Here is a 14,218-nt window from a genome sequence, read left to right on the forward strand (position 1 = left end):
CCAGAGAACTTGGGATTGAACATATAGTACTTTTCAGAGATCATTTTCAGCTTGTGGTCCTATTAGTAGGGATTCTTGACCAGAAATCCACAGACATCTTGAGGATCCATGGACAGGTTTCAGAGGCCCCACAAACCTCTGGAAATTGTAGGCCGTAGTTGAGTGTGTTCCTTCCTGTGCTCAGTTGGCAGATGTGAATGGAGTCATTGAGGAGGAATTCACCATGGCCCGTCTGTACATCAGCAAGATGAAGTCGGAGGTCAAGTCGCTGGTGAACCGCAGCAAACAGCTCGAGAGCGCCCAGATGGACTCCAACAGGAAGATGAATGCCAGCGAGCGGGAGCTGGCAGCGTGCCAGCTGCTCATCTCCCAGGTAGGTTGCCCTTTCTCCTCATTTCACACCCTTGTTCTCTTGAAATCTGCTTCCTGCATGCTCTTACTGGGGCTGATGGTGTATAACAGGATAGTTGATGGACTTTGCTTTATATGACACTTGTCCATGGCCTCCCTGGCCAAGGAGGGCCCAGGCTTATTCCTAAGGCTAGATTTTGTATGAATTACATGAATTACCTTCAGTCCTTTTTTAAGGGATGTGTATATATATCTCTATCCAGCTGTCTATGGACAGGTAGGTAGGTAGGTAGGTAGATAGAGACATATAATGAATGGACACGATCTGGTGGAATCAAAAACTCATCAGCGAAGATAACATTCCTTCATCTGTTAATCTCTACCACAGGTCCAATTTAATGTGGGAAAGCAGAAACTACTGTTACTACTGCTACTATTAATAGTAGTAGCAGGTAACATTTTATTGAGTGTTTACTGTGCACCATATAACCATCCACTATGCCAAGCAGTTTACATGCATTATCTCACTTGATCTTAAAAAAAATCCTGGTGGACAGGTTTTAGTATTGTTCCTATTTTTTAGATAAGGAAACTGAGACTTAGACATATTAAATATACTGTCCAAACTCATACAGCCAGTGAAAGGCAGAGCTGGGACTCAAACCAATGTGTGTGTGAACCGAAAGCCTTGAAGGGATGTTCCAGCCCCAGGGCACATTTCACTTGCTCAATGAGTAAGACTGCTCCTCTTCCCACTGGAATGTCATTTCCATTTTAGTAAGGCAGTTTCAGAAAATAGCAGCCTAGTTTCTGGTCTGCCACTGATATCTGAGCTTGGTGTTTCGAGTTTGAGGTTTCTGTGAGTGCAGCTCACTGCCTTATACCAGGCATTCAAATGGCTGAAGTCATTTGGGGGAAACAGATACCACCGTGGAGTGTTGCATCCAGTATTCTGAGAGAGACAGAATCATGCTCCATTCTGGATGCCTGTAAACATAATAATAAGGATTCATAGAACCATCTCCAGCCTCCTTGACTCCAACCATAATAATCTAAGAGACGCAAATTAAAACATCAAGGTTCCATTTTATAACTAATGTAATAAGCAAAAGTGTATTGAAAAGATGATTCAGTGCTAGTGTGTGATATGAGATTTATATACATTGTTGAGAAAAGCATAGTTTGGTCAGTCCTTTTGGAAAGTACCCTGGGAATCAAAATGCCTAAAAATGTAAGTACATTGGTCCAATAATTTCACTTATGGTATTTTTCATCGGTAATGAAAATAAAAATTTTTATTTTATATGGTATTGTCATTTCCTGATTTAAAATATTAAAAACTTATATGGAAGATATTGAGTGCAGTATAATTTACATTATAATAAAATACCCAAATATCTATTGATAGATTAATAACAGAAGTTACATGGAAGAATATTATGCGTCTCTTACAAAAAAATTAATAACACCTAGCCATTTGGAAAGCATAATTATATAAAGTTAAGTGAAAATGCAAATACTGAGTTCTCTCTATTCTATGCTTTGCAACTTTGTAAAATATGCATTCATATAGATAAGACTAGGAACATAAGGGAGAAATAGTTGATAAATAGTGTGGTTTATGGGTGAAATTTTTACTACTTTTTCTGGATTTGCTTTACTATTTGACATTTTTATAATTTATAAAAATTGTGAAGAAAGCTGATAAACATTAGGGCACCATATGCCTCAAGCCTGATTTCCAGATCACCCGTTACGCTGACGGCATGTGCTTTTGGATAGTCCTACCCCTAACATGTAGGGGCCAAGGCAAGAGTACAAATAGAAGCCCCACAGCCTGCAGGCCACTATGACCTCTTTCCATCAGGACTGACCAGCCTCCATATCTAAGTCCCTTCTGCGCTTTCTCTGAATTGATGGAAGTATGTAACTGTGTCAACTGTAATCCATGTAGATGGCTGATGGAGGCAGCAGGGCCAGCCCTGGGACTGGCCCTCGGGCCCTTGGAGTAGGGAGTTTCTAGGTTCCCAGTACTCAGAGTGAAGTCTTGAAGGGGATGTGGGTTCCAGGTGGGCACACTCTCTTGGCACATGAGCTCCTTTCTCAGTGGAGTGGGGTACAGCCAGAGGACAGCCCAAGCAGGATGCTTTAAAGTGTGGGGCCAAGACTGGAGCCCCAGTTGCTCAAGTCTTAGAGTGTCACTGATTTTGGGCATATGAGATCAGAGTGAAGAATATCAGGACATTTTGGGGTTAAAGAATACCTGTGTTAGTTAGACAGGGCATTCTATGTTTGCAACAAATACAGTTTCCATTAGGGGCTATTTTGTACTCTGCTGCAATTTGCACAAAGCCAAAGAGTCAGTCACTATTTCCTGGGGTTAAGAGAAACCATGGCTCTTTATTTTCTGAGATGATCTAAGGAATCTGACAAAATATTTCCAACTAAAACGCTATTATCTTCTTTGTTTACACTCGTCTTCTTCACTAAAAGCTGTGCTTATAAAATGACTGCTCCAACTGAGTCCCATTTCCCAGAGGTTATTTCATTAGATTAGAGTTCAGTCTCTAGGGTCTTCCTGCCTAAATGTGAAGCCTGTAGATCTGGAAGGGGGAGTGTCTGTTTATTTCCTTCTGCCTAGAAGTGACTACTGCCTGTGTTCAGTCAATGAGGGCCCATTCGTTCATTCATTCATTCCACTAATATTTATGAAGCATATACTCTATACTCTCATGGAGCTAATGAGTAAAAAAAAAATATATATATATATATATATATATGTATATATATGTATGTATCTATATAAAAATCATGTAGAAGTTAGGTGCAATAAGAAAATGTTGGGGCCCAAGTGATAAGGATCTAGCCAGGACCATGTCTGGGAGGGTGGGGGGAGACCTTCCTAGGAAGAGGAAAATATAAAATGCAAAGTCCCTGAGACAGGAATTGGTGTGTCTGAGAGACAGAAAAAGAAAAGACCTGATGAGTTCCAAGACAGAATCCAGAGGTGGTGCAGGTTCAGAGAAGGAGACCTCAGCCCTAGACATTTTCCAAGCCCCTTTTTCTCCAGTACCCTCTGTTTTCTATAAGGAGGAAAACCAGCTTGGGTTTTGGTATCTCACTTAAGTGGATGGTCAGGCGGGGCATGGCCGTGGGCAGTGTCTGTGGGGACTGAAGCAGACGAGCACTTGGAAGAATCAGAGGACTGTCTTGGTCCATGATCCCAGATCCCAAAGAAAGGGCAGAATATGCACCATTTGGGTCTTGTACTCAAAAAAGGACTCAAGAACTCCTCCTCCCTTGCATTTTCCCATCGGACAGTCCCAGGCCAGCGAGGAGGAGCACTTGCTAGTCATTCACTCCTCTTTTTGATCTATTACTTGTTTAAAGCATGAAGCCAAGATCAAATCCCTGACAGACTACATGCAGAACATGGAACAGAAGAGGAGGCAGCTGGAGGAGTCCCAAGACTCGCTCAGTGAAGAGCTGGCTAAGCTCCGAGCCCAAGGTAAATAATTGACTACTTTGCAGGTGTCAAAGTCTTGGCCTAAATCAGACACTCTCTAGTTGGCTGGACTCATGATGTTTTGTTTTGCTCAATTAAAGCATTTCCAGGTCTACTGAAAACAATGGCATATTAGAAAAAAACGGAGAAACATCTAGAAGACTGCCCCCCTATATCCGATCCTCTTTCCATTTTCTCGACATCTGCCCTGCTGCCTGAGTCAGACTCCTCTCCCTTCTCCACCTCTTGCCTCCAGTCTATCTGCAGGGCCTGTCAGTTTGAGCTGCCAGATGCTCCTCTGGTTCTGCTCATCTCTGTCTTCATTGTCACTGTCCTTAATCCTAATTAAGAATTGTGGCTACATCTATCACCAATGGTCCCACTCCTAGTCTGCTCTAGGCTGGCCACTGTGCTGCATCCCAAGGGACTAAAGTCATGCACCACATAACGACATTTTGGTCAATGGGGGGACCACATATATGATAGGGGTCCCATAAGATTCGTACCCTACAACCTAGGTGTGTAGTAGGCTATACCATCTAGATTTATGTAACTACTGTAGGGGAGGAAGAACTTTTTATCTACCATTTTAGTACCTTCTGACTGGTCTAAAGATTAAATTGACATGAGTCAGAATAACAGGAGAAAAACAAACAAATGTTTACTAGCATGTATGCATGAGAGGAATCCCGGAAAATCAAGTAACTTACCAAAATGGCTGAAGACCTCAACTTAAATACCATCCTCAGCTAAAAACGAAATATGATGTTGGGGGTGGAGAGAGTCAGTGACTTCAAAGGGAAGGAAAGCAATTCACAGGTAGGTGAAAAGGAGCAAACATTTCAAAAACAAGTGTTTGTTTGATCACACAGAAACAGAAGAACAAAGAGGGGAGCCCAACAAATAGGCTTTTCTAGGTTCCTCCCTGTCTACAACCTAGTTCATGTTATGCTAAGGTGATAGCTCACGTTCTGAGAAACGTTTTTTTAATCTGAATTCTTATAGGCAGTTAAGGGGTTGGTAAGCAAGGAAAGCCTTCTGAGTCTTTTGTTTCTTAAAAATAATCAGCCTAGGGGCTGGCCTGGTGGTTCAGCGGTTAAGTGCTCACGTTCTGCTTCAGCGGCCTGGGGTTCGCCAGTTAGGATCCTGGATGCAGACATGGCACCACTTGGCAAGCCATGCTGTGGTAGGCATTCCACATATAAGGTGGAGGAAGATGGGCACGGATGTTAGCTCAAGGCCAGTCTTCCTCAGCAAAAGGAGGAGGATTGGCGGCAGATGTTAGCTCAGGGCTAATCTTCCTCAAAAAAAAAAAATCAGCCTAGGGGGCTGGCCCCGTGGCCTAGTGGTTAAATTGGCATGTTCTGCTTCAGCAGCCCAGGTTCAGTTCCCAGGCGAGGACCTATACCACTCGTCAGCAGCCATGCTGTGCCAGTGACTCATACAAAGTAAAAGAGGATTGACACAGATGTTAGCTGAGGGCAAATCTTTCTCAGCAAAAAAACAATAAAAAAATTAGCCTAAAGTAATCCTCATGTTAAAGAGACACATTTTGGGGTGGGAAATTTTGTTCCCCTTCACTACTCTATGATATTCACACAACCATGAAATCACCTAACAGTGCATTCCTCAGAATGTATCCCTGTTGTTAAGTGATATGTGACTGACTATATTCTAAAATCAAATTCTATCTTATGCCCAACGCTGTGCCTCTGACTCTTCCATGCCGTCCGTTACTCTTAACATAAAGCCTGAACTTCTACCAATGGCTTCCCTGTACCCTCCATCCTTTGGATAAGCTCTTCCCTTTGTCAGGCAGCCTCCCAACCCCTTTTGCTTAGGGAAGTGTCTGACACTTAGGAAGCACTCAGTCAATATCAATAAGTAGAAGCAGAAATTCAAGAGAGGTGACTAGAAATGCAGAAACCAGAACAGGAATAAGAATGTAAGCATTGTGGTGAAATGGGAACATGTATAATGTTATGGGTTGCAATGAAAATTGCTAGAGTCCCTTTTGAAAATACACATTAATAATCCTAACACTTTTCATACCTTTTGATTCTCATATCTCAAATATTCATTGCAGAATTACTTATATTAGTGAAAAATAAAAAGCCGCCTAAATGCCCAACAGTTAAATGAACTATGGTGTATTGTTTAATAGAAGATTTTTTCACATTGGAGATGAAGTACATGGAGGCAGTGCCACTATGCTTACAGTACAACCTTAGATTAAAAATCATAATATGTAATTTTATCCTTACTGTGGTTATAACATTTAAAAATCAATGGAAGTGTGTGTTCCAAGGCCTACAGATTAATATTTGAAATGAAAGTGGTTTTGATAGGGTAATAGGATTGGTGATGCTGTTATCCTTTTTTTATTTCCTTTATTGTTAAATAGTTATTTGCTCAGTAAATACATTTTGTTTCAAATGCCAAAGCAAATTAAAAAAGAAAGAGAACATATACACAGTCGCCATGACCTTGTAATGTTTTCTCTCTGTGATGATGGATGAATGTGAGGAATAGAGTGCTCCACCCAAAACTTGACATCGCAAAGGACTTTTCTGTCTTGTAAATGGCTCCTGCACTGAGTAGGAGTGCCAATGAGTAGAAATTAAATAGAAGTGAGAGGACCTGAAATAAAGAGGAATGGACTAGAGAGAAAACTTAGTGAGTTGAATGTCACTGTCTTAAACCATTTTGCTCCCTCCACCCCCACCTCCCGGTTTAGGCTGCCTGTTGACGGTGTGTCAGGGAGTGCCACTGCCTGGGAATGGGCTGGGACTGGCCCCCTGGAGGTGTGCCACACCGCAGCCCTGCCCCAAATATGAGGCCTTCCTGTTTAATCTGGAGAGTGTTATTTTATATTTCTGTTTTCTTTGTTCTTATCCTTAGATTATGTTTTCTTGCTCCAGATTCTTAGAGAAAAACAGCTTACCTATGGGAGGTAAATTAGCTCTTTCTGGAACTCTAATAGTGTCACGAATCTGAACGCCATTAACAGTGGCAGCATGCTTTATAATCACAAAGCACATTTATGTACATTGCCTCGGAGCGGCTCCCAGAGGCCATGTGGGGAACCAGTCCCACGAGGCGTGAGGTCAGTTCTAGAGTGGCCTGCCCCAAGGTGACACTTGTCCCCTGCAATCATCACTTCGCCCTGAGGACTTAGGTAGTATCCCAGAAGGGGTCAGCCTTGCTTTAGCCAGAAGTCCTCTTCAGAGGCACATTCGTATGGTTATACCGTGGTTGTAATTGGTGATATAAACTGATGTTTCACTCTATTGCCATTCTTCTTTTTTTGTTTTTTAATTTTTACTTTTGGGGGCGAGTCCTGCCAGTTAAATCTTAAATCATCATTTAAAATTCAAAACAGAAAAAATGCACGAGGTCAGCTTCCAGGATAAGGAAAAGGAACATCTGACGCGCCTGCAGGATGCTGAGGAAATGAAGGTGTGTACGGCCGCCCCTTCCACCGGGCCTAGCATGCATTTGGACTGGATTTTCTTGTTTGAAGAAAATGTCTCCTTCAAAGATGTGTGTGGCAGTGTGGTGGGCGGGAGGGGAGAGGCCGATGCTGGGCATTCAGAGCTGTTCTCAGAGTGTGGCCTGGCTTACAAATCTTGGAGGTGTCTAGAAATTCTAGATGTCTGTAGCTAATAGTTATGTTGCATTAGTACATTTTTCCCCCCGTTCCTCACAAAGAGGGAAAGGGCAGCACCTCCCAGTCACTGCGTGGGCCATACTGACAGGGTTCACATCTGAAGAAATGCTGGCCCCTCCTTTAAATGGAAGAAATCACCTCTCCCCCCTACCTTTTTAAAGAAACACCCCAAATTTGAATTTCCATCTTAAACATAAAGATCTTTAACTTTGGTCACATTTTAAACAGTAAAGGAAAATGTAGGAAAAATGATTGGGAAATAAGATTTTCAGGTGAATAAAATGAGAGATGAGAAATGTGGAATTCTATTAGTTTTAGGCAAACTGCGAGCCCTGTTGGGTGTAAGCTCATAGTTAAAGTGGTGCCCACAGCATGACCCTGCTCCAGCCAGCAGCACAGGCACCCTTGCCTGGTTTCACTGCACTTTGGTGCAAAGGGCTCCTTTGAACATCACCATGAGTCTGTGCAGTGGGCAGGGCGGGGCAATTATGTAAATTTTACAGGTGAGGAAATGCACCTCACACAGGTGACACGCCTTACTGGAGGTCACCGTGTAGCAAGAGGTCCGTGCCCTCTGATTGACCTGGCTGGGGAAGCCATGTAGCTCGAGGGATCTGTAGAAGGTCAGGGGAAAACTTTTCACTTGAGCAATGGGCTAATTTGCTCCTAGGACCCTCTCCGTTTCATTACAGATCCTTGGGTTTTGTTGTCCCAGTAAAGTACAGTGGGTTCTGGGGCCCCCAGTTTTGGGATCTTACAGCCAAGGGGTGTGGGGTTGGAGGCAGAAGTGGTCCAGGACTTGTCACAGACTGGGCTGAGAGCCAACAAGTGGCTGACACATCTCTCTCGGCCTGGCTTGCAGAAGGCACTGGAGCAGCAGATGGAGAGCCACCGGGAAGCCCACCAGAAGCAGCTTTCCAGACTTCGAGATGAAATTGAGGAGAAGCAGAAAATCATTGATGAGATTCGGGAGTGAGTTGGCACCGGGGCTCCTGGGACATGGGGATGGGCGTGACTCTTGGGCCAGCCTGGAAGGATGTGACTTTTAGCCAAGGTCTGTGCTCTTCTCGCCCTGTGGGCTCTGGGCTCTGCCCTCGTGCCCCAGCGGGCTGGACGTGCTGCTTCCGCAGTCTGTTCTCCCATCTGGAGCTGAGCCTCTGGGGGCTCTGGTGCGGCAGGTGGCAGGCGGGCCCAGCTCTCCTTCCTAGTCCTCGAGGAGTAGGGTCACGTTGGTGACTCAGCCGGGCAGACATATGTGATGGGGACGCTGTCTATATGAAAGTACAAAAAAGACCCTAAATTGGTCCTGACTCAGGCATTCTGATAGGTTGATAAATGCTCCAGGTAGACAGCTCCCATTGCCTCCTCAGCCCAACACGTGCATGCACACTGCACAACTCTGAGCCACTTGGTCGCATGTGCACACTGCTTAGGGACCCACGTTGTCATGTGTCTATGCTGGTGGACCTGTGGCGTCTGCCAGGACGGCATCATTGCAGCTTGTCTCTGGTGATGCCCCCCTCAAGGCCATTCTCCTGTCCTGTCACAGCCACTGAAGAGTCTCCGGCTCCATGGCAACCTCTCCCTCTTTCTCTCTTACTTTCTCACATCATCGCCTCATTGCCTCCCAGCTGGGAGGTGTCTTCAGGACCCTCTCCTGAGGGTTCTTAGTATTTTTGCACAGTGAATCCCTTGGCAATCTTTGAACCTCTTTGTACAATAATGTTTTTAAATGTCCCAAATAAAAGACATGGGAAAACAATTATGTAAAAATATAACTCCATCCACTGATACCCCCCTGCCCGCCCCCCAGGTCTAGACTAAAGAAGAGGCTCCTTCCCCTCCCATTTTCTGTAGATGAAGAAAGAGCTGTCAACGTGGGAAGCAAGGTTAAATGATTTACTTAGGGTCACACTACTAAACAGAAATCAAACTGGAGTTAGAGTTTAATTCTCCAGACTACTGATCCAGATCTCTTTCCGATGTTGTGAGCTGCTCGCACAGTCCATTTGCATTTTAAAAGAAGAGACTGGCACCCAGAGCAAAAGTGTCAGTGGTGTGATGGGGACTCAGCACAGCCCACCTAAGGAAAGCACCTCACATCGTCCTGCCCCCGTTCTTCTGTGCTGCCCCATGCTGTCGTTCCTGCTGTGCTTTCCCCTGCAAGCCTGTCTCCAGTGCCGTACCCTGATTAATCACCCTCAAAATGTTCAGCTGGAAGGGGAGAGGAGAGAGGGAAGGAAGATGAGAAAGAGGGAGGGTTGGTGAGCCAGTTAGCAGGTGGGGATTTCCTTGTCCTGTGCTTTTCAAAGGGACTCTGGATTTCTCCTTCAGGTATTGCCTAGTCTGTTCCTTTACAGTCAGAGGCATGGCCTTACGAAAGGTTTTATGAGTATTAGGCTGATGTAAATGTTGACCTAATGCCCCCAACCCGGTGGCAAGTTTCTTTTTTGCAGCAGACCCTGGGCTGCTTTGGTTTCCTCTCTCTGGTCCCCTTCCTTGAGGACTGCATAGATTGGACCCGTCCCTGTGTCAGCCAGAAATTTGGATTTGCGAGATGTTTTCAGAATATTGGACTGGAGAAAAAGGGAAGGTCAAAATGGCCAAATCAGGTTCCCTGAGTGGGCGCGTGCCATCTGTCGGGCAGATAAAGCAAATTCTTCTGACTCTTTCTCTGGGCTCTCTTTTATTCTTTCTGTTTTAAACTATCAGCCCTTTTCCCATCTCGTTATTTCTCCCCCAAAGCTCTTGCACAAGCCAACTATAAATACATCCTCAAAGGCTTATGTTTCATGCCTCTTTGATGCTCCTCAGAAATTAGCTTTCTCTTGGGCAGGAGGAAGCTGTGAGGCTCTTCTCTGACCCCTCACAACCCTCCCGAATTGCCGCCTTTATTGCACAGAACTGATGGGGCTGGAACAGAACCACGTATGTAGCCGGATGACTCGGAGCTTCAGACTGATGTGGAATGTATTCCTTTTTCTTCTCAATTTCAGTTTGAATCAGAAACTGCAACTGGAACAAGAGAAGCTCAGCTCTGATTATAACAAGCTGAAAATAGAGGACCAGGAGAGAGAGATGAAGCTGGAAAAGCTCTTGTGAGTGCCCTTTGCATCCCTCTTCTGCTTTCTCTCATCCCTGTGAAGTCTTAGGAAGTCTACTTTTGTGATTCAGATACCCAGATATTCTGGTTAGGTCGGGCCAATTTAAAACAGACAGTGGATATTTGCGCGAGTTGGTTTGTTTTGTTGATTTATCTGCAGATGCAAACGGTATCTGTGGAAATCTCTGGTGCCCCGTTGGTGGTTCATGGTTCCTTTTTGTTTTTTAGATTGCTCAATGATAAAAGGGAACAAGCCAGAGAGGACCTGAAAGGGCTGGAGGAGACAGTGGTATGTCAACATGCTTCCCAACTCATTTTAGTCTTGAAGACCAGATTAGTTGATGATTTGTTGAATTTGTCTATTCTAAAATTTTATCTGTGCGCACCTTTCTCGCATATCGTTTTAGATGTATCATAAGTGAGAGTTGTAGAATTTATTCCCCAGCTCTTGACAGAATGATTCACCATCAGTCAACCAATCAGTCAATCATTCGTGCATCCTTAGTGCTGTAACCCTGGAGCCCCTGAGTGAGAATTAAACTGAACTGCAAATCAGTGCCTGCGATTTTACAGCCACTGCAAGTTGTGACTTACTTCCATTCAACATTCAGTGGATATTTCTAGGGCACCTGCGCAGGGCTGGCGTTCTTCTAGGTGCGTGAGTTACATCAGCAAACAACAGAATAAGATCCTGGCCTGTGTGAAGCTTACCTTCAACTCGGGGAGACAGACAGTGAACAACAAGGAAGTACATCATGACCTCCATGAGATGGTCCTAGAAAGTGCAGAGGGTGGTGGTTGGGACACGAGGAGGCCCCAGGAGGAGGTGACATTTGAGCAAGGACTTGAAGCAGGTGAAAGAGGGAGCCATAGGGATGTCTAGGGGAAGAGCCTTCCAAGCAAAGGAAATAGCCAGTGCCAAGGCCCTGAGGTGAGCTCATGCCTGGCATGTTGGGGGACAGCAGGGAGGTCAGTGTGGCTGTGGCCAAGAGAAGGAGACGGGGTAGGAGGTGGGCACAGAGAGGTCAAGGTGAGAGGGAGTGCAGTCCAGGCAGGGCCTTGAGACCTGCTGGGTTTGGGGCAGAGGAGTGACAGATCGACTTACCTTTGGAAAGGCTCATCATTTGAAATCCTGGCTGGTTTTCTCCGTCCTGCGTCTGAATTCATTGTATTTGTCTTCTCTGGTCAACTTCCATTTCAGCTGCTCTGGAAGATGGCTGCCTGGCTCCCAGGGCCCTCGAGAGCCTTTCAAAGTTCTACGCAGCCAGTGTCTGGAGACAGACCATCCCAAAATAGCCTCTCAATTTGGTGTAAACGCGTCCAGTCATTTCAAAGATACAACAATACGGCAGAAACTGTTGTTTAGATACAGTTACATATTTTGATTCCATTCGTGTGTCCTGTGAATATATGTAGGTCTGAGCCTGTCTCCAAGAACCTGGTGACCCCAGGCTGTAGGCAGTGGTTGCTCAGGGCTGGACCTGAGGCTGCGCTCTGGGTCCTGGGCTGCTGTGAGTTGCTGCTCAAAGCCAGATGGAGGAACGGAGGGCACAAACCGTTCAGGACAGAAGTAGGATGACTGTGTTCAAAGGAAGTTGGGCCTTTCAAGCATGGTAGAGAAGACGGTGGACAGGGCGGCTGTAGGACACTGGAATGAAGCCATGAAATTGCTTCGTCTGTGTCTGTTTTACCCTAGAAGTGATACCTGTAATTAGAGATAATTATAAAAATTCAGAAAAATATTGAACATTAAAATGTTCCTGTATTCCCACCAGCCAGAGATAAACGCTATTTCAGTATCTTTTCTTCCTTTACACCTCAACTCTCCACACTCTATAACCCTGCCATACCCGCCCTTCCACACCCTCCACCAATGTTCACTCTTTTCCCTCCCACTCTCTCAGTCTCATTCACACTCACAACTTACTCATCCACACTCATGCACAATTACTTGTTCCCTCATACAAACGCATGCACACACATCATCACACACACTCACTCATACAACACCACACAAGTGCTGATACTCACTCACTGTCACACCCACAGGCCCTCAGTTTTGTGTTCTCATGCCTGTGCTCATCTACACACTCACACGCCTTCACTCTCATCCATGCACAGGTACTTACAACTTGCACACACTCATTCAACACACCCCATGACATATTCACATACACATTCACACTCACTAATGAGCATTCACACCTTCTCCCTGACACCTTCACTTTTGCTCACTTGCAAGTCATTCTCATGAACTCATTCACTCTCACATTCTTACTCACCCTCACCTCACACCGTTACTCACACCCACACTCATTTATCCCCTCACTCATTTACGCTTCCACAAACGCTCACTCAGGACATTCCCCCTACCACATTCACATGTAGTCTCATTCTCATACTCATGTGCTCTCACATTTCTGCTCACTTACACAGTCACTCTCATTTATTCATTCATTCACACTCTCACTCACCTTCACTCACACATTCCCACACTTATCCCCACATGCTCACTCTCTCTGACTCACATGCTTTCTTTCACACTCACTCATGGGCATATCCTTTTGCCTTTTTGATGTTTTGAATACATTTTTTAACCACAGATTTTCCTCACTATCCTCCTCATTTCTATCCACTCATTCTCCCTCCCTCCCACTTTCTCACTTCCATTCCCACACTCACGTTTACACCCTCCCCACGCACACTCACATGCCTACTGCCTCTCAGTCGCACACCCCCCCACACACACCCAGTCACTCATACGTGGGCAGACCCACTGACACAGTGGCTCTCACTTTCTCTCTCTCACCACCCACACACATCACACATATATGCTATTTAAACCCAAAATTGGAACCCAACAGTATGTGCCGTTTTAGACTTGGATATTTTCACTTAACTTTCCATCAGAATCCTCCCCAAGCTGTATATGTTCTGCAGAAACAGGCACGTTGTCCTTGACTGACCGTTCTTGAGCCCTCCATAGCCCAAGGCCTGTTCTACCTCCTTGCATGTCTGGGTGGGGCAGGGGATGGAACCCACCATCCAGGGCTTGGAGTCTGTGAAGCCCCCTTCAGGGGACGATGTCGGAAAAGGCCAACTGGCTGTCAAGGGCATCTCTGGGCCCCAGGCAGACATCACGCTTTAAGAGGACACTTGGTCTGGGCTCTGGGGCTGGACCTCTCCTCCTGCTTTGTTGACGGGCCTTGTGTTTTTGTCTCTCTGTCCCACCATCCCTGTCCACCGGGACTGGAAGCTGAGCTCTGTGCTTTTACACAGAGGGCAGCGGCCGTGATGGGGAAGGATTTGAGAGAAGGGAATTGGGGTGGCGGGAGGAAATGATAATGAATGTGTTGGAGGAAAATTCATTGCTGTAGGAAGCCAAATGTTAGTTGCCTAAGCATAAATGTGCTACTTATAAACTATTTCCAAGACCTTCAACTGCCCTTCCTAAACTCTTGAATTCACCTAAAAACAAACAAAAATGAGAGAAAGTCGCCAATCTCAGGGCTGTATATTATTTGAGACTGAGGCCCCAAGGAAATGCCTGGCCCTTTGACAAGGCACCTCTGTCTCCTCTTCCCGTTTC

General features: G+C 45.3%; 1 protein-coding gene across 2 annotated transcripts in view; it reads left to right on the plus strand.

Moving 5' to 3' along the window:
* Positions 1 to 14,218, plus strand: part of KIF5C (kinesin family member 5C) — a 146,780-nt gene that overhangs the window by 111,253 nt on the left and 21,309 nt on the right. For both annotated transcript variants that reach the window (XM_023622853.2, XM_023622854.2), the window contains exons 16-21: positions 185 to 373; positions 3,742 to 3,859; positions 7,239 to 7,315; positions 8,389 to 8,498; positions 10,523 to 10,624; positions 10,858 to 10,918. In XM_023622853.2, the coding sequence (XP_023478621.1) occupies positions 185 to 373; positions 3,742 to 3,859; positions 7,239 to 7,315; positions 8,389 to 8,498; positions 10,523 to 10,624; positions 10,858 to 10,918 (657 nt within the window). The remainder of the gene's footprint in view (positions 1 to 184; positions 374 to 3,741; positions 3,860 to 7,238; positions 7,316 to 8,388; positions 8,499 to 10,522; positions 10,625 to 10,857; positions 10,919 to 14,218) is intronic.

The sequence above is a fragment of the Equus caballus genome, chromosome 18 (assembly GCF_041296265.1).
Source record: "Equus caballus isolate H_3958 breed thoroughbred chromosome 18, TB-T2T, whole genome shotgun sequence".
Classification (NCBI taxonomy): Eukaryota; Metazoa; Chordata; class Mammalia; order Perissodactyla; family Equidae; genus Equus; species Equus caballus.